This window comes from Vombatus ursinus, unplaced genomic scaffold (genome assembly GCF_900497805.2).
Source record: "Vombatus ursinus unplaced genomic scaffold, bare-nosed wombat genome assembly UNPS02000749.1, whole genome shotgun sequence".
Classification (NCBI taxonomy): domain Eukaryota; kingdom Metazoa; phylum Chordata; class Mammalia; order Diprotodontia; family Vombatidae; genus Vombatus; species Vombatus ursinus.
The window spans coordinates 8,731,076-8,751,808 of NW_020940527.1; the positions used below are offsets into that span (position 1 = coordinate 8,731,076).

The window sequence follows — 20,733 nt, forward strand, 5'->3', positions numbered from 1 at the left end:
GTGGTCCACGGTGTCAAATGCAGCAGAGAAATTGAGAAGGGTGACGACCGAGAAGATGCTGCCAGATTTGCCAAGTAAGAGGTCACTGATAACTTTGGAGAGAGCAGTTTCAGTTAAGTGAGCCTAAAGCTAGTCTGTCATCAGTCAACAAGCTTTTTTTTTTGGGGGGGGGGGGGGCAAGGCAATTATGGTTAAGTGACTTGCCCAGGGTCACACAGCTAGTGACTGTTATATATCTGAGGCTGCATTTGAACTCATGTTCTCCTGACTTCAGGGCTAATGCTCTATCCGCTGCACCACCTAGCTGCCCCACAACAAGCATTTGTTAAAAGCCAACTATGTGCCAGGCACTGGGCTAAGTACCGGAGTCAAAAAGAAAGGGGGGGAAAAGTCCCTTTTCTCAAGGAACTCATATGTGAAGATAGCTTTTTCCCAGAAGTGTGGCTGAGAGACGGAAGAGAGATAAAAGACAGCAGCTTGAGGAGATGGTTGGGTCTAAAGAAGGCTTGTTTTTTTTTTTTTTTTCCCAAAGATGAGGGACACTTATGTATGTGAAGGCAGTAGGAAAGGAACCAACAGATAAAGGAAAGTTGATTTGAGAGAGAAGGGATGATTGAGGTTGCAATCTGCTAAAGACAACAGCAGGAGATGAGACCAAGCACACATGCAGATGTTGCTAAGTTGACCTTAGCAAGGAGAAAGGCTACCAGGAGAGAGGAATAGTGTCAAGGGGTTTTGAGATGAAGAAAAGAGGGCATCTAGGAGGCGCAGTGGATAGAGCACCGGTCCTGAAGTCAGGAGGACCTGAGTTCAAATTCGGCCTCAGACCAAACACTTGACACTTACTAGCTAGCTGTGTGACCCTGGGCAAGTCACTTAACCCCAATTGCCTTAAAAAAAAAAAAAAGAGAGAGATGAAGAGAACAGCAGGACCTCACATTGAATGGCCTCAATTTTCAAGAAGTGAGGTCCTTGGCTAAAAGGAGAGCAAAGGGGAGGTGTGGGAGGATTGAAAGAGAGAAGAAAAAATTTGAATCATGTGATATATATCATGTGAAAGTGATATAAGGAATCAGTCAGGGAGGAAAAAAATGACCGCAGTGACACAGTGCAGAGCCAGTGTGGTCTTTCCATTGGACCAATCCCCCATTTTAGAGAAGGCAACAATGTAACTCAGAAGGCAAGGAAGCAGGTGGGGAAAGGAAAGGGGAAAAGCTCATCAAGAATACTGCAACACAAGTACAGAAATTGACCTTTATTTATCATACTAATCAGTTTCTTTAACTTTTTTGGTTTTTTTATACAAAGTGACATTTTTTTAGTACAGAAAATCCTGGTCAGAACAGTACCTGTCTGTTTTAATCGTACCAAAGTCCAACTCTATCCTCAACTCAGGGGAAGAAAAAACAAACACCAAAAAAACAAACAAAAACCCTGCTACCCCTCAATATGAAAGCTATTTTGTTTAGGTAATGCATCAATACATAATCTACAGTTGTGGTTTGTTTTTTTATTTTTATTTTTTTAAATATTTTTATACTTTTATTTTTTTAAGGAATTTGAGCTAGAAAATGTGTACCTGTAAAACAAGGAACAAAATTCAGGACTGATATAGTTCTTTCTTTTGAGGAAGTGTGCAAGGAAAAAAAAAATCCCTTTTTTATTTATTTTTTTAAAAATGCAAATAAAACACAAAACTACAGCCTGTAGTCTAAAACTAAAAAAAAATTTTTTTAAGACCTCTTGCTAGAAAAATGAAATGTTAGGAACAGTTCATAAAGCCTCCTCAAATTAAACTGGGATAAACCAAAGAGAGTACAGTACCTACAAAGAGAACAAATAGTTGATGGAGAAAGGGAGAGGCAATCTTCTTCCAGGGCCCACCCAAGCTTTCAAAGCGCACAAGCAAATCCAATGTGCTGCTTTATCACAGAGCTGGGTACACAGTGTGACTGAGTGTTGCAAGCAATAGAAAAAACCCCTTGGTTTTTATTGACTGATTCCAGACAGTGTGAACACTACCAAAGGCTTTTGATCCAAAGCCCAAAACTGTGACCATTTTCATATCAAATTTAAACAAAACAAAACAAGATTATGTGACTGCTACAGACGCTAAGGAACAAAGCAGAAGAATTATCCTGCAAAATTGCACCAGTAAAAGCTATTGATATTTACAGACTTTTAAAAATGACAGAACAGCATGCATTGGACCGAGTTTACTGCCTTGCTTTCCCCCTCCTCCCAACACTACCAGTCCCCCAAACCAAATTGATTATTTTATTACTTAACAAATCGAGTTCAGAATGATCAGATCATATTATGGTCTTTAAATATAAAATCTATGCAGGTAGAGTGGTGGAGAGGAGGGAGGAGAGAAGCAATTTCAACCAGAGGAATTTAAAGTAACTCCAAAGCACAGGAGACGCCTTTGATTCTGCCACCCAAAACTGAGCAAAAGGATCACCCTGCAAATTTATCTAAGAGATGATTCCAGAGCTCCCAGGAGAATTTCCAAAGGTTTCCAAAGCCCACCAAGTCCCCCCTTCCCTGGACCTACCCTCACTGACTCCAGTACAAACACGCAGTCCGCTCCCCTCTTCCCACCCCGCCCCCCCAGCCACCTCACAGTGCCCTCTCCCTTCGATTCCAAAGTGTGGCTGCACCGAGAACAGGCACAAAAAAAGACACACTGAACAAGAAAAACACGAGAGTAAGAGATGAGGACGGCAGGAGAAAGGGACCAAGAAGGCAACAGGCCACGACGACACGAGGACATTCAAGTAAACATAAACAACCAAATACTTAGAAAAGGTTTGTAAACTTGTGAATCTAGAAGGTTCTTTCTGCAGCACTGATAATCTGCTGGCTAAAGAAAAAAAAAAAAGGTGGTCTACCTTGTACCCCCATCATATTAGAAGTCAGTCAGTCAGTCTCTCTCTCTCTCTCTCTCTCTCTAGGAAAATAAATGCTCAAGTGAGAGAGAAATGAATTCCGATGGCCAAGGCTTTGTTCGGTCTTATTCAGCCACTTAAGCAGGTGCTTTTGGTTATCCGTGTTAGTGTCTCAATCCCCTTCATGAAGAACTGTTTGCATATATATATAATATTTAAAGTCTGGCTGTCTATTTACATTGGAAGAATATGTTCTGCATTTCACAGCAAAATGTCCGTCTACAGTGGGCAAGCTGGAATCCACAGGACTTTATTTTGCTCTTCATCGACAGTCGTCAAGATCTGAGTGCAAATGTTACCAAGGGCTCCGCCCTGGATGATACCTGTAGAACACAAAGAAGAAACAGAGGAAAGGTCAATTCTCCCTTACTGCAAGATCAGCTGCCCGGGGGGTGGAGGGGAAACCTCTGAAGCAGAACCAAGACAACTTTTGAAGCTGTGCTAAGTTGGGGTAAGACCTTGGACTTCTGGAGAAAAAAGGTCCCAAAGAGGAAAGGAAGGAATGAAAAGTACTTAAATGCTTGTTGTGTGCCAATCCTTGAGCACCGGAGTTACAAAGAAAAATGCCAAATAATCCCCATTCTCAAGGAGATCACATTCTAACTGGGGGAGAAAAGCACACAGAAGGGTTCAGCTTCAAAGAAAATGGAAAGATTCCATAGTCTTTCGGTTTCAGTGACAAGACAGCAGCAAAACCTCCTGGCCCTCCATCATATTGGGAGGATTGTGACCGGTAAACTCCCTGTTCTCATCCAAGAAAAGCAGGGATTGAGGGCTGGAGTAGAGTCTGGGCTCTGGGTAATCTCCTCCTGGAGGTCAGCAAAGAGAATCTTAAACCATGAAATACTTCAAAGTTGCTACAGAGAAAGAAGCAGGTTGGGCCAGGTTGAGGCTGTCCCCTGAGTTGTACTGATATGGCAGGCAGGAAGAAGGCTAAGTAGTAATTGTCTATTTTAACTAATTGTTTCTTGCTAATGAGGCACTAAAAGCTCAGTTCTTGGTTTCTATCTGCTATATAAGTGCAGTCAGCACCCTCTAAACTTCCATGCCCTGGTACAAAGCACTGATCGCCCACACCTAGATAAAAAGCTCTGCTTAGCAGGCTGCTGGTTTTTCCGTCATTCTCTGCCTGTCTGCTGCCCACTTTCAGTCTTTTCTGATCCCTAATACTATCAGGAAAGTGGAGCTGAGATGGAAAAATAGCTCAAACACTATTATAAAATATTATGAACATTTATATTAAATATTTATTTAATTTTTAACTTATTAAAATAAAAATAAATAAAATATAACTACTGTAAAATACATTTTGCTCCTTATTTAAAGTAATTTCATATGATAGGATGCTGAAATAATAAAATATAACTATTTTATATGATAAAATATGTAACATTTTCATATAATATATAATAATAATTTCATATGATAGGATGCTGAAATGATAATAAAACATAACTATTATAAAATATATTTTGTTCCTTATTTTAAATGGTTTCATATGATAGGATACTGAAATGAATATACAAAAACATAACTCTATTATAAAACATATTTTGGTCCTTATTTTAAATGGTTTGATATGATAGGATGCTGAAATGATTGGTAAACATGGGGTTTCAGGTTTCCGACAGGCTTTCAAAAAGACAGTCATTCCATTGCCCCAAAACCAGGAAAAATCAGGAATTTTTTTTTAACTTAAACTTTAACTTTTTAAGCTTTAACTAAGCTACTCCTAAGGGAAACACCACCTAAGTAAAGCTGAATTTGCCCAACCCTGCAATCAGTGGAATCTTGACATTTCAGACAACAGCTCTAGAGTGTGTGTTGTGATTGTCAGTTACTAGAAACCTGGGGAAAGTGAAAAGAAATGTAAATCCAAGTGGCTAAGTATGTTTTTTTTCTTAGAAAAAAAATTACTGATGTGTTTTGTTTTTCTCTGTCGAACATTTAGAGATTATGGCCATTTTGTGAGCGCTTTCCTGTTACAAAACAGTTAAGTAGAACTAATAATACAGTGATCTCATCGGTAAGTGTGTCCAACATTACACATCTGTGATGGCTCAGTATCATACAATCTCTATTACTGAGAGTTATAATGGAGCAAATAGTTTGTGGGAAGTGAGATGCTAAAGACAGGAAAATAAAACTAAAGTTTATCAGACATTCCTCCCTCCTGGCAGACACCACCACTAGAACTCTTTGCAAGCTGATTAAAACCGACCCCCAACTCCCAGACTACAATTCTTGTCCTTTCCTGGAACATCTGCTTCAAATTTTCAAAATGATTTGGAAGCCAGAGAGTAAATCAGCAGTAGGAAAAATGGGGCTTTGGGCTTTTAAACAAGGTAAATGAAAAACACCTAGCTTAGACCTTCCTCAAACACCAAAATAGGACAACAACTAACTTTTCTGCCCTCTGATGCTGAAAGGATCCCTTATGTTATCATAGATATTATAGCTAGTTATGAAAGCATGCATTCTATTATTGAGCACAGAATACAGCCATCATCACATAGGGAATTTTCCCCATATTTAGTGGGCACAAAGACATGTTAGAAATGTGGGACTCAGGGGGCAGCTAGGTGGCGCAGTGGAAAGAGCACCAGCCTGGAGTCAGAAGGACCTGAGTTCAAATCTGGTCTCAGACCAGACACCTGACACTTACTAGCTGTGTGACCTTGGGCAAGTCACTTAACCCCCAATTGCCTCACAAAAAGAAAAAAAAAAGAAATGTGGGACTTAAGAGTTCACAATTTAAATATACAAACATGAGTGCCCACAGTAGAATGCAACCTCCTTGAGGGCAGGGATTGTTTTGCTTTTGCATTTGTAGCCTAGGCTCTTATTTAATAAAATTTTAATTTTATTAAGTTTAATTTAAGTTGAAAGGAATATGCAGAATGAGCCTGTGGCAATTTGTTTTGCTTGAGTATGCACATTTGTTCCAAGGGCTCTGATTTCCCTATTTGTTGTTGTTTTTTGGGGGGGGGGGGGTGAGAAGGGGAAAAAATATGTGCTTCTTCATTAAAAAAAACAAAACTGTTATTAAAAAAGAAAGAAAGGAGTGTGATCTGGTGGGATTCTCCCAACACCTCACTCCCCAACAATGAAACATTAAGCCTGATATTAGACAAAAAAGCAAGGCCAGTAAACCTCACATTTTCCAAAACTGTTGCTTCCATCCCACTCCCCCCACCTCCTCACCCCATCTCATTCCTACTTTTGGAAAAGAAACAGGTGACGTCAGCTTACCTGTGAAATATTTGCTGTATTCCTGTTCTATCTTCTGAGCTGTCTCAAATTGTTCTTTGGAATATCTCTGTGTGACTTTGTCCCTCAGGAAGATAGGGTCTCTCTGTTCTCTGTTGGAACACCCACAGCAGAATTAGGCTAAGAGGCCTCACTTTTCCCCATTGCCACTGTTAGCCTTTTTTGTCCAGGACCATGGGAAGCATCCAAGGGAAAAGGTAACCACGGTGAAGGGGGCCCCCTGGTGTACATTCTTGTAAAGGAGTAACCTGACCCTGCTGCTGGAAATGGAGTAGGGGGAGAACACACCAGAAAGCATATTTGCAATGGAAAAAGTTTAAAATATGTGCATGGTGCATGATGACTCCAGTGCCTCTGCTGGAATCATGAGGGCAATGAAGACAACATCAGATATCATCTACATCTAATTCCATCATTTTATGATAAAAAGACTAAGGCAAAGAGAAGTGATGCAGCTAACTAAGCCACAGTCCCACCCTCGCCCATCAAGTTAGAGATCGAATTTAGACCAGAACCCCAGGTCCAACGCTCCAATGTGCCAACCCTGTCTCTTAACAAGAGAGGTCAACGACGACTTTAGTACAACCCCTTTCCCCACTCTGACAGGGACCCGGAAGCCTCGACCCTGAAGGTCACTTACTTGATCTGCTTAGCATTCTTGTAGCGGATGAAGATGACAATGGGGTAGATGTGGATGCTATGAAGCCGTTCAATGGCATGTGGACCAATGTCCAGGAGACAGTGGCAGTCCTAAGACAACAATCAGCACACCATCAGTACATTAGGATAAGACAACACTCGGGCAGAGTTGGTGGACAGAAGCAGCACACAGCCTTTTAGTAAACATTTTATCTTCCCTAAGGAAGCCGATACATAAGCAATCTTCTGACCAAACTCCTTCCTTCTACTGTAAGGAATTCTTTAATGTTTCCATCATATTACCCTCCACCTGCTTCACAGAAATGTCCCTTACTCTATAATTAACACGTAAGTATCTAACAGGCATTAAGGAAGTACAATATGGCTTCCATGAACAATAAATTACAAACTTTGAGAAACTAATCCAAGACAAAGCCTGTATCATGACGCCATCACTTGCTTGACTTCAATGAGGTGAGATCCAGATGGCCCCAATTTACCCTATGTACCTATGAATTCATAGATACTAAGTGTTACCTGGAAAATATCCACCTCTTCTAAAGATGGACACAGACGCACAGTTAAAAAAAAACTGCCAAAGCAGGGAATCATATAATCAACCTGCTATTTTAACAGAAGAGGAAACTGAGGTCCAGAGATGCGACGTGCAGAGCCTCACAGAGAATACTGTAGGGCGTCCAGGGCTGACCACTCCTACTTCTTGAGCTCTCTCTGGCTCCACACGTACAGAATAAAGCGGGGACATCAATACCTTCTCTGTTATCTCCTTTATTGATGCTACAGTGGTCACATCGAAATGGCCGCTTCTTCTTTTATAGTCAATGAACAGGCAATCCTTGACCCCTCGCTCAATGGCCTGCTGGGAGGCCTTCATCACCTCTGAAAGACACAACAAAGACGTGAATGGCTCTCTTTCCTTGGAGCTACCCTAAATCCCTCTCACTGCTACTTAGGATAACGTCTTGTTCTGGTAACCTGGCTCTGGTCACAACCCATCCTGTACTTATTAGATACTCCTTGGTTTCCTGACATCTTCTCACGAATCTTTCCCCCAAAGTTTCTAGTAATCTTGTAGTTTCTCCTAAGTAAATTTAACTGTTATTTACTTGTTATCCTAAACAATAAGGTGTAGTAAGAAGAATAACAGAGACACAGTATGAGTAAGTATTCTTACAGATATCATTGTGATTACCAACACTGGCTAAATGAGGCATTCTGTCTTCCCAAGAGGTCTACTTACCCAGAGGACATCTGCAAAATTTCCCAGGAGACTCCTTCACCAACATGTCCTTCACAGCATCAAGTAAAGGCCCCAGAATCAAAACAGGTCTTGGAGAAGTGCAGTCCACCTTCTGCACCCGCTGATAAACCAGGCTGACTGAATCTGAAAAGGAAAAACCAAGAGACGCGCAGAGGGCTCAGAGAGGGGAGAATGGCTCAACCCTTAACTTTGATCAGAACTAATTTTTCAGTTTGCCAGAAAAGAAGAGAAGGCTAAGGAAGACATTCCCTCCACACACACACTGAATAGTAGAGTCAGTTAATTAATAAACATTTGTGAAGTGCTTACTATGTGCCCTCAAGGAGGTCACAGTCTCAGGGGGGAGACAACATGCAAATAATTATGTGCAAGCTATATACAGGATAATTAGGAAGTAATCGACAGAGGGAAGGCACTAGAATTAAGAGGAACTAGGAATGGTTTCCTGTATAAAGTATAAGGTGGGAATTTAGCTGGAACTTGAATTCAAGGAAGCAAGGGAAGCCATGAGGCAGAGATGAAGAAAGCAAGCATCTCAGCCAGTGAAAATGCCCAGGAGTCAAGAGATGGAGTGTTTTGTTCAAGAACGGCAAGACAGGCACGGTCACTGATTTGAGAGTTTGTGGGAAAGTATACGGTGTAAGAAGACTAGAAGGCTGAAAATGGGGGAATGGATAGGTTATGAAGAACTTGAACACCATCCAGAGAATTTTATATTTGAAACTGGAAGTGACAGGAAGCCACTGGAGTTTATTGGGGGAGAAATGACATGGTTGGACATGTGCTTTAGGAAAATCACTTTAGTAGCTGAATGAAGAATAGACTGGAGTAGGGCGAGACTTGAGGCAGGCAGACCCAATATCAGTGCAATAGTCCAGGCATGAAGTGAAGAGTGCCTGTGCTAAAGTGGTGGCAGTGTCAGAGGAGAAAGGGGCCATATTCAAGACGTTACAAAAGAGAAATCAACAGGCCTTGGCAAAGGTTGGATATGGGGACCAAGAGATAATGAGGAATTGCAGATGAAACCAAGGTTGGGAGCCTGAGGGACTGGGAAGATGGTGGTGGCCTCAATAATAGAGAAGTTTGGAAACAGGGGTTATATCCAACTTTTACCTTCTGTTACCTATGTATAAAGAACACTTTCATCATTCATACCTCCTATCCATAACCCTCCCTTTACCCCTGAGTCTGACTATCACACCCCACACGAAATACACAGGACCTCTATAGAGAATGAGGAGTATATTACGCAGGTCTACCAAGAAAGTATTGGATACAGCTTAAAGTGGGGAGGGGAAGGGAAACTCAACCCAATGTTTGAAAAGAAAAGCAGGAAGGCACTTGTTTGAAACCGACAATTAATTAAAATCAATCCACACACGTCGTTCCAGCAAGAGCCGAGAACCACGCCTTTGAAGGGGTCTTGGGAACACTCCACCAAAAGCGGTGTTTAATCGATGCTTATTGGGTCAAATGGTGATGACCTAAGAGTGCTCATCCGCTGAACCGCTCCCTGAGGGGCCTATAATTTAGCCTGGAAAGGAAGCCTGAGGGACAGCCACTCTAAGGCCACCAAAGTCACTTACCCTCCAGGAAGGGAATGGAGTCTGTGCTGATGGTGTCCAGAGACAGCAAGTCTTTGCTGTCCTTAGAGCCGTTCCGTTTATGCTTCTGTTTTCTTCGAAAGAAGGACCGCCGTGCAGCGGCTGACAACGTCTTTGAGTTGTTTTCGTCTTTGACTTCAGACATGCTGTGCCTCCTGGAGACTTCCTGGTCCATCCTACAGTAAGAAAAGGTGCGACTGAATGTTAGTGTGGGCAGGAAACTCAAGGATCATCTGGTCTAGTGCCACCCACGGTCAAATAGTTAATAGCAGAGCAGGCATGACCCAGGACTTCAACAACAGGTGCCTTACAAATAGATATGTCCACCTGAAGCTACTTTGTTTAACCATCTACCATTCCATTATACAAAGGTGCCACTCCTTTTAGGCCACCAGTCTCAGGAGTTCAAATACGTGCCTTAGAAGCAAACTGTCTGGTAGTAATCAAGGTTTCTCCATATGTAGTTATGTTTTTGGAGGTGCATTAATTGACCAGTATTATGGCCAGATACACATCTAAACAAGGTACGCTATAATGATAATAAGGCTATGTTAAACAGTTTGTGACTTCCTCAGTGGGTACTAGCTGCACAGATGTGGACTGCAACGTCTTCATGCCCTAAGAGAAGGCTTCATGAGCTGCTGTAGTCAAAAAATAATTTTAAAATCACCCGGCGGCCAACCCCCTGGTGAAAAGAGTAATAAATAATAGCAGCTTAATTTACACAGCTCTTGATGGTTTACACAGTGCTACATAGCTCATTTCAGCATCACAAAAATCCTAAGAGTGCAAATATTTCACCGATTTTAAGCCAGACAAGGCAACTAAGTCTTACAGAGGCAGCTAGGCAGAGAAGTGGTTAAGTTCCACTGGACTTGGGAGCCAAGAAAGTCTGAGTTATCCTGCCTCAGATATTTACTAGCTGTGTTACCCTGGACAAGTCCCTGAACCTCTCAGCCTCAGTTTCCCCATCTGTAAACCAAGGATATTAATAGAACCTACCCTCCCAGGGTTGTTGTGAGGATCAAATGAAATCACATGGGTACAGTCCTTCGCAAACCTTAAAATACCATATAAATAGTCTTTATTAAAAACGTTGAATGACTTTTCCAAGGGCTCACAGCTAGAAGGACTCGCACCCAAACTGCATAATTTAGTTAACGTAAGCACTGTCCTTTCACTCGGCTCCTACCGTATTATGTAGAATCTCAATGAGATTTGAAATCCCTGCAGACCACTATATTTGAGCACTGGACAGGTTGAAAATAAAAGGAAGAGCGTCTATTCATACACTGAGTGATGGAAAGCCCAGGAATGGGGCAAAGGAAGTGAATTCACTATCAGCTCTTTTGGTTGCCTTGGTTCAAGTATCTGAAGTCATCTTCACTCCTCCTTCCTCTCTTACCCCTCCATACCACTAATAAATAATCATATCCTCCAGAGAAAGGTTGTCAAACACAGCTGGGCAACACTCCTAAGGACAGCCCAATGCAGATCAAAATCCAATTGGGTAATAGTTCACTAAATAAATAAAAATCCAGTAGAACCCAGCTAATGTTGATGTGTGCTTTTCTTTTTAATTTTTTTTTTTTTTGGTGAGGCAATCGGGGTTAAGTGACTTGCCCACTGTCACAAAGCTAGTGCACATCAAGTGTTTGGTCTGAGGCCAGATTTGAACTCAGGTCCTCCTTTCTTCAGGGCCGGTGCTCTATCCACTGCACCACCTAGCTGCTCCAATGTGTGCTTTTCTAAGTCAATATGCAGCCTGTAGTGATCCTTATGTTTGGTTTAGGGGCCCCCTTTCCTATGTGAGTTTGACCCCAACGCTCCAGTCTTCTTTCCCAACAGTCTGCCTTCTATTGTGTCTTCTGATGCTAATACTCCAGAGGCCCCATCTTGTAAAAGACAGAAGGTGCCTCCAAGTCAACTGGACCAAGGTTGAGTCTTACCTCTCTCTGACACACAATAGCTATGTGACCCTCACTTAAGCTCTCAGGGCCACTGGGCAACTCTCTAAGACAAGAAGATACACAAAAGGTATATATCTGCATTAAGGAGCTTCGATATCCTATGCAAATAAAATCACTGGTCTATTTAAAAAAAAAAAACTACTAGTAAAGGTCCTCATTATCTCATACCTGCCAGAAGGAGGAGACCCAGAGACTCTCTCCTCTTCCACTATGACCAAAAGGCCCATTTTCTTCCACCTCTACACCCCCTTTTCTCTCCTCTCTGCCCCTCGGGAGCTAAATGTCCTCTCACATGTATTTGCTGGGGATCTGGCCTCTTTCCAGTTTCTGGGCATTCTCATCTAGTTGCCAGGCCATCCAACAGCCAAAGGTACCCTGGGGGAGGGTGTCGTCAATATAGAGGATGTCATCCTTCTTGAAGCTCAGCTCCTGATCCACTTCTGCCAGTCGGTCATACAGCGCCCTGGACCAGAGGGAGAGGAGAGTAGGGTCAGCACTTGTCTTTCCTTTATTGTCCAAAGCCCCAAGGGATGTTCCTTCACACTCAGTCCCTAAAAGCTAAGCTACCTCACACCTCCTTCCATCAGATCCAAAGAGATACCTCAAGAGCAGGGTGCGATGCTTCCTGATGGGCCAGAGACCCCCTCCAGAAAAGGACTAGGTTATTAAGTCAGGAGCTCCCCCAGGGGACAAGCTGTCTCTTGCTGACCAGCCCAAGGGCAGCCAAAAGCAGGGAACGAACCCCCCTCCCCCCCCATCAGACAGGATCTCCCTAAGGGTTATAACTGTATGTTCTGTAGCCAATGTTCCCCAGTATCATAGGGAATCATCAAATCTCAGAATCATCATCTCATTAGAATCATCAAAACTCAGTGCCAGGGGTTGATAACAAGAGACTTCCAGTCACTCTCTCTTATGCTTCTTGGACCCTAAGTCCAAATCTGTTGCTCTGCCTTGTCCCTCAAACACCTGAGAAGCTTTGTCTTGTCACTAAGGTAAAAAAGCCTAAAGATGAATTAATAGCTATCCTTATGCCCACCCCTAGGGACAAGATGGGGAGATACTGAGCAGAGAAAGGCTGTACTCCACATCTAGCCAAAAGACAACTTGGGTTTTATGAAAGAGACGGGGCAGGCCACCCCGAGTACCTAATGTAGAAGCCATCTCCCGGAATGTCCTTGACCTTGTTGAAATCTTCCAGGCGGTACTGCACCTTCACACGAATATTTTCCCCAGGTTTCAGCATCTCCAGGTAGGCTTCCTCAGCTGTTTTATTCCTCATGTCCACAGAACCGTACTGCCAAGGGAAAGGAAAAGAAGACTGGGGGTGAGGACAGCCAGAGGGCTGAGGGTCAGGAAGGCAAGGTCAAATGACAGAAAGAGAGACAAGAGAGACAGAAGACAGGAGAGATACAAAAGGAGAGAAAGAGAGATGGGGGGAGGGCAGAGGAAGAGAGAGGAGGGAAAAGAAGTAGGGGAGAGGGAGAGAAGGGGAGGGAAGGAAAGAGGGAGAGAGGAAGAGACAGAGACACAGAGAGAGACAGAGAGAGAGATATGGGTAAGAAAAAGAAATAGAGGGAGAAAGCACAAGACAGAAAAGAGAAAAATAGGAAGGAAGAGAAGACTAAGGAGAAGGAAGAAAAAGAAGGAAAAAGGAAGAAAAAGGAGAGAATAAAAGAAAGAGAAAGAGAGTAGAGAGACTAACAAAAGACATAAAAGGCAAGAGGGAAAAGAGAAGAGAGAAGATTGAAGAGAAAGAAAGAGGGAGCAAGAGAGAACAGAGACAGAAACAGAGAGAATCTGCCCACCCTGTCCCTAGATGGCAGATCCTTCCATTTTAAACTTCGAGGCCTCTTTTTGTCTCTTCCTTTGAGTATCTTTGGTCAACACCCTCTATCCTCCCTCCATGGCTAATTGCAGACAGGCAGATTCCCTGCAGTAGAATATAACCTCCTGGAAAGCAAGGATCTTCTCATTTTTGTCTTTGTACTCCTAGTACAGTGCATGGCACGTAGTAGGGCTTAATAAACACTTATTAAATGAATAGAATCTGCCCTCTTTCTAGATCCCACATGGCTTCTCAGAAGAACTGGATGTCTCCAAAGCTGGTACATGCATCTTCTTATGTTTCTTGTGCTCATTTCTACATCCTTAACATTTTCCTTATCCTACCTACCTACCCATGAATATCAGGCAATGCGCTTCTCAAATATGGGAAGAATATCCTTCCTGTTAGATCGGGGCTCCCTGAGGACAAGGACTATGGGTGTCCCAGTGAACCAATCAATAAGTTATTTTTTAAGCCCCTACTATGTGCCAGGCACTGTGCTAGGGGATAATAAGGTAAAAGTAAGACAGACCTCACCCTCAAGGTAGTTACATTCTATTAGAGGGCACAAAACGGACAAAATATACACAATGCAATTTTAGGGAGACTACACTAACAGTACAGGGGCTTGAGATCAGCCTCACAGAGAAGGGGGCATTTGAACTGACAGGGACAGGGACAGTCATCAGATCAGGGGCTCCCTAAGAGTTGAGAAGCCTAGATTCCAAGTGGTTCCCATAGGGGAAAAATTTCTTCATTTAATTAGCTCACGTCCTTACCTCAAGTATAAGGTCCCCTGGTACCAGCCCCTCAGGACCACTGGCAGGACTGCCATCCTCCACGTCTGCCACGAACACCCCATGCAGGTTCCCGCCACATATCTGCACACCGAGTTCCACCTGGGACTTTTTGATGATGACAACTCGAGGTTCTGGAGTTCTCTTGTTGGCATCTGCCAAGATCCTTTGGAGGAAGAAGGAAAGTTAATTGTCTCTCAACCACGCATACAGACCCTTTGTCAAAGAAGAAGTGGGTTCCAAGCCATGGTACAGTAAGCCTGGATCTTAGAGGTGAAAGTAAAGGTGTAGCCTTTAGTTTCCTCTTCCAGAAAGCTCCTGAAACCAGGGGCTAGAGCAGACTACCTGTGGAGGTTCCCTCCAACCCAAAGATCTAAGGCTGTGATACCAGGACTTCTGTTCCAAAAGCTGCCTTGGTTATAGCCATGAATGTATAGCTCACTAAGACAGAAAACAGTCAGGAGATAATCTAAAAAATATTCTGTGTTTGGCCTTGAAGTAAGCCTCACATTTTCTTTTGTCACACATTTATATTCATAATTATATTCTACTTAAGCAATTATTAAAAATAGCCTCAGTTCCTAACAATTAAGTGTCAAAAGAACCCAGCTCAGAGGTGTGATGTAATGGGAAAAGGAGAGAATCCCCCCCTTAGAAAATATCTGTCAGTGGTTGCTTCACTTCTTCCCCACCAGCTCACCCTCCACAGCAGAACCCTGATTCTCCCCAATGCTGGGTCTCCTGGCTCTGAGAGAATTCATTTGGACCCCCACTCTATTTCCATCAGTATTAATAGGTTTGATATTCTACATAAACCACATAGGGATAGATAGGTTCTTAGTGGGTCTCCAACTTTAATGTAGTCTTCACTACCTGTTTACTAAGTTATGAGGCTCTCTTGCGCAACTGGACCATTCTCTCTTATCCAACATGAGCAGGTGACCATCTTACGACCATTTAGTCAGTAGAGACACCTCGTACTTTACCCAACCTGCGACCCCCCTGCTAATATGTCATTTTTGGCCTTGAAGATCAAGGTCTATCAACCAATGAGATTCTGGTTTTTGCCATACTTCTTTTGCATATTTGGATATCATATCCTATAATAACAAGATACTGAAAAAATAAGGCATCTCAGAGCATGAGGAAGATCTGAGGTCCACTTTATTAGAGGAGACCATAAATCTTTTAATAAAGTGTCATTGGCTCAGAAAAAAAAGTCACACCCCTTTTTTGTGGAAGCAAAGAAATGGAAAGAAAGTAGATGTCCATTGATGGGGAATCACTGAACAAATCCTGCTCTATTAATATAGTGGAATATTACAGCACCATAAAAACCAATACAAAGAAACCTGGGATGACTGGTATGGACATATGCAGAGTGAAATGAACAAGCAGAGCCAGAGACCCTTCACTTGAAGACCACACTAACATAATGGAAGATAACCTCAAAAGACATTAAGCCTCTGCTCAATGCATTATTAATCATGTTGCCAGTGAGCTGCAGGGAAAGTGGAGAGATGGGGACCCAATGCACTGCAGAGAGGTGGGGACCCAATACATTATCTAATTGTGTTGCCAGTGAGCTGTAGGTAAAGTGGAGAGGTGGGGACAGTAGGAGCAGAATGAACTTAGTTGTAACAAACTATGTTGTGAGGGAGGGTTCAGCAGGAGACAGGGGAATGAGAAGGAAGTAAAAGCTTTCTAAAATAATATCAACAGAGCATTTAATTTAAAAAATGAAATAAAGTTTTTAACAATTTTTTTAATGAGCTTAGGAGAATTAGGACACCTGAGTTCTAGCCTAGTTCTCTCTCTGCAACAAACGAGCTGTGTGACCTTGAAAACCTTTCAAAAACAAAGCTAGATGATCCCTAAGGGTTCCCTTCAGGATGAACATTCTTGGAGTCTGAGCCTCAATCAAAGATGAGCTGAAGATAACCCTCCCAGAGTCCACCTTGCCTTTGCTCTCACCTAGTCTTTCCCCAGCCATATCATGACCCTGTCCCCTCAAATCATGGTAGTGAGAATATCAAGTGTGTTTTCCCAGTTCAACAGAATAGACATATCATGGCGCAACAGTCTGGGTTGTCCACTGGGAGGCAGTGTTGTCACACCCTAGTTCTTCTGTCTCAATATAACCCACACCTGAACTAGCTCAACATCGCCTTCTGGCTTGGGAAGGTCAGCGCATCTGAGGGCAGGCCAAAGACGGGGTTCAGAGGTCAATACTCAAAAAACCCACAGATAAGTAAGAACTGATTGCGCTCTGAATCTCTGAGTGAAAGACCAGAATGGGGAGCTAAATGATGGCAAGGCTCGTAAGCTCACACCTGATGCCCAGGTTCATTTCAACTAAGTCTTGGCCTACAGAGTGATGTTAATTATTTGGTGTACGCGGCTGCTTCAAATCCATTTTAATTTCTGCATCGGTGTGAACAAGTGCCTGGCCCAGAAATGGTCTGATTATCTAGAGTCTCCCTCAAAGCAAAGAGAGGGGTGCATGAATAAAGAGGTACCAGCGGCTGACCTGATGGAATTCCGAGGGCTGGTGGTAGGTGTGGTTTGCTTGGATGTTGGCGTTATGGTCCCCTCGTCCTGCTCACTCACTGTGTCAATGATGGAATGGCTGTCTGGAGTGGCAGACCCACTGCCCTGTGGATTGGAATGAGTGCTCACGGGGTCCAGTCGAGAGCTACAGAGAGAAAAAAAAAAATGCCAGGGCAAAATACACTTCGCACCACCACCATCACTACCCCAGACCCCAAGCACCACAGCCCAAATCTCTACCGTCGGCCACAAATCAACAGTGCGATATGGCAGCCCCCAAAACTAACATTGTCAAGGGTTTTGCATAAATAGAAGCAGAGTTTTCAGAAGAAGGGACCTAAGTGCATTCTGAGTCAGGCCACATCTCTACAGGACTGCTATCACTTCTGGGCACTACATTTTAAGAAAGACAAGCTGGAGCACGGTGAAGGACCTAAAAAATGTGTTATGGAAAAGCTAGTGGAAGGAGCTCAGTCTGTTTGGCCTAGAGAAGAAAAGACTTAGGAAGAAACATGGTAGCTGTCTTTACGCATTTCAGAGACTGTCACAAAGAAAAGGGATTAGATATATTTGGCTTGGTCCTAGAGGGAAGAATTAGGAGCCACGGGGAGAAGTGTCAGAGAGGAAAGTTTGAGGACATACAGAAATTCTTACTAATAATTAGAGCTGCCCCAAAGTGGAATGGACTACCTTGGGAAGCGGTGAACTTCTCATCACTTTAGGGCCTCAAATAGAGGGTCAGATGACTGTGTGTATGGCTATAAAGGTTACAAAGGGATCAGTGTCCAGGCACAAACTGAACAAGATGATCTCAGAGTTCTCTTCTAATACTGTTTTTAACTTTTTCTATCATGGAGGCTTTTCTTTTAAGGGGAGAAAGAAATTTAAGCTGTGACTGAGAATTAAGCCAACAATCTTTATCTGCCCTAAAGCAAAATCCTGTACAAAGAAAATATATATATACAGTTCAAAAGACTGAACAAAGCTCTGGTTTACCCCCTTCCCTCTTTGATTCTCTCTTAATTTCCACCATTACTCTCCAGGGTATGAAATACCACCTTCTCTTGTGGCCACGTCGGACCTATCCTAGGCACAGAACTTCACACAGAAAATGTATTCAAAAAACACTTGTTCAATGACTAATCAATATGAGGCCATTTCATATAGGCTGAGAATTCATGCAGGACCCATGGCCACATTCCCCAGTAACCGTGCCCCCAGAATGGGGCCTTTGAGGCAGGGATAACCCAACCATGGGCTCTCAGATCTAAAATGGAGGAGATCTCAAGTATGGTGTAGTAGATGGAGTTGGGAAGGCCTAGCTTCAGCTCCAACCTCTGACACTTGTTAGCTTTGTGTCTGTAAGCAAGTCACTTACCCTATGCCTCAGTTTCCTCATCTGTAAAATGAGAAGGCTGGACAAGATGACCTCTGAGATTCCTTTCAGCTCTAAATCTTTAAACCTATGATTGTTTTTCTCCCTCTCCCCCCAAGCGTAGGACATTAGCCAGTGGATAGAGTCACTAAGTCAAGGAACAAGAAGCACACTGGATCCATTCAATGACCAAGCCACACCAAATCCTAAGATCAAAGATTTAGAGCTGAAAAGGACCTCAGAGGTCAGAGGATCCACCTCTCCATTCACAGATAATGAAACTGAATCAAAAAGAGGTTAACCAAGTTACCCAGGACCCCACAGTTAGCAAGTATCTAAGGTAGGATTCTGACCCTACAGCTTCCCAACTACAAGTCCAGCGTGGTCGGGTGAACAGAACACTGAGCTTGGAGTCAGGGGCTCTAATCTGGCTTCGGACGCTTACCAGCTGTGCGACCTCGGACGAGTCACTTAGTCTCTTCTTGCTTCAGTTCTCTCAACTGTAAAATGAGGGTGAGGCTAGCACCTACCTCCCAGGTTGTTGTGATGATCAAATGAGATCATATTTGTAAAATAGTCAGCACGGTGCCTGACAGAGAGCAGGTACTCTATACACGCTTGTTCCTTCCCCTCTTTTCCTGCCTTCTATCCACTAAACATGTGGCCTCCTCCTTCTTTAATCACATTTTCCCGCTGACACTTTCCCACCCTCAGTCTCATCACCATCCAAATGGTGGTCCATCTCGGAGAGGGAGCTGCTCTCACCTGGACCGGGAGTGGTTTCCAAGCTGATACATGTGTGGGTTATACTGGGCCAGGATGGTAATGGTGTCACACTGCTGACCGATGATCAGCCTCGCCTGCTGCTCTGTCGCATTCCTCAAGTTAATGCCATTGAACTGAAAGAGAAAACAAACGGATCATGGGGGGGGGACGTTAAGAAGGTCCTGACAAACCCTAGGAGAGCTGGGAGGTTGATACCGCTTTTTGTCATTTCAAAAAATATCAAAGCTATTCTAGGACCACAGGCTCTGATAGGCAGCTCCCTATAGTCCAGAACCTACGCAAAAAGAATCTGAAACAGATGCTCATCCATCCTTTGCCTGACTTCCATGGAGGAGGAGAGAACAAGAGAGAACAATCCACTCCTAGACAACTCTAAGCGGCAGAAAGTTTCTACGGGCGCCAGGCCTAAATTGGCCCCTCTGAATCTTCATCCCCACTGTTCGAGATTCTAAAAGAACAAAATTAAGCCCTCTTCCGCACAACCTTCCCTCAAACACTTGATGATGGCTCTCATGGGCCCCGTGGGTCTTGCCATCAGTCTAAGCATCCCCAGTGTCTTCAAAAGGTATTCTGTGATCTATCCTGGATGCCTCTCCTAACTCCGTCTCCTTAAAACTCAACACGGCACAAAGGAGAACTTGGGATTTTAAAAGCTAGGTCAGCAGATCACAACCTCTGACCCATCCTGCCAAGCCCTGTAACGGAACAGACCCAGTCACACCATCAGGGACAGCAAGGAGGCAGTGAGGTACAATGGAAAGAGTTCTGGAGTCAAAGGACCCGGGTTCAAATCTTGCCTCTGATGCTCATTTCCTATATGACCTTGGAAAGATCACTTCACCTGCCTGGACCTCAGTTCCCTTAGCTGTAAAATAAGGGGTTGCAGTAGATGGCCTCTGAGGTTGTTTCTCGCTCATATCCTGTGAAGATAAACCAGAGGGAAGAATCTCATCCATGGAGATCTCTACTTGGTCCCTGCGGAGGGTCTAGAGATACAAGGGCTTTGATCATCATCGTGACATAAGGTGCTTCCATTTCCAGGTCACTGGAAGAAAAGTTTGCAAAATGAGAAGATTTCCCTCAAGGGAGGTCAATTCTTACCTCCAATAACTGATCACCATACTCCAGGCCAGCCTGGTGAGCAATGCTTCCTCCAGTTACTTTCGAAACGAAGATTCCGCCATTTTCACCACTCACTATGGAAATTCCCAGTGGCTCTGAACCCTTTTGCACTTTGACATGGCGAGGCTCCTCCATGTAAGGCCTTTACAAAGGAAGAAACAATCCCAAGTAGGCTTTCACCCCAAAGGCACACTTTGGACAGAATGGTTCTTAATCACAGATCAAAGACAGACACAAAACAGACATGCAATGGGCTACAAGGAAAAAACCAGACGTCACGGCATCCCCTTATCAAGAAAAATCAAATAAATATTTAGGAGATGGGTGACAACCACAGTAAATGGAAATGTGATGACCATCCCTTTCATAACAGATTGTACACATTCCTGAAACCTCATGCAAGAAAAAAAAAATGGCACCACCCCACAGAAACCAAGGTACACAGTCCTAAAGATGTGGATTAACTGAGAACACAACAAAAAGTATGGTCAATACAAACTATAAACTCGAAAAGGAGGAAAGAAAATGACAATCCATATTATATATGTAAGTAGTTGCC

At 43.3% G+C, this 20,733-nt stretch overlaps 1 protein-coding gene across 4 annotated transcripts in view; it reads right to left on the reverse strand.

Annotated features, from left to right (window-relative positions):
• Positions 1 to 1,240: 1,240 nt before the first annotated feature.
• DLG5 (discs large MAGUK scaffold protein 5) overlaps positions 1,241 to 20,733 on the reverse strand; it is a 151,845-nt gene continuing 132,352 nt past the window's right edge. For all 4 annotated transcript variants that reach the window (XM_027858926.1, XM_027858915.1, XM_027858923.1 and 1 more), the window contains 12 exons: positions 20,154 to 20,316; positions 19,032 to 19,165; positions 16,872 to 17,036; positions 14,324 to 14,507; positions 12,865 to 13,013; positions 12,009 to 12,179; positions 9,729 to 9,922; positions 8,122 to 8,265; positions 7,633 to 7,760; positions 6,862 to 6,971; positions 6,204 to 6,313; positions 1,241 to 3,274 (listed from right to left, as the gene is read on the reverse strand). In XM_027858926.1, the coding sequence (XP_027714727.1) occupies positions 3,171 to 3,274; positions 6,204 to 6,313; positions 6,862 to 6,971; positions 7,633 to 7,760; positions 8,122 to 8,265; positions 9,729 to 9,922; positions 12,009 to 12,179; positions 12,865 to 13,013; positions 14,324 to 14,507; positions 16,872 to 17,036; positions 19,032 to 19,165; positions 20,154 to 20,316 (1,756 nt within the window). In that variant the 3' untranslated portion in view covers positions 1,241 to 3,170. The remainder of the gene's footprint in view (positions 3,275 to 6,203; positions 6,314 to 6,861; positions 6,972 to 7,632; positions 7,761 to 8,121; positions 8,266 to 9,728; positions 9,923 to 12,008; positions 12,180 to 12,864; positions 13,014 to 14,323; positions 14,508 to 16,871; positions 17,037 to 19,031; positions 19,166 to 20,153; positions 20,317 to 20,733) is intronic.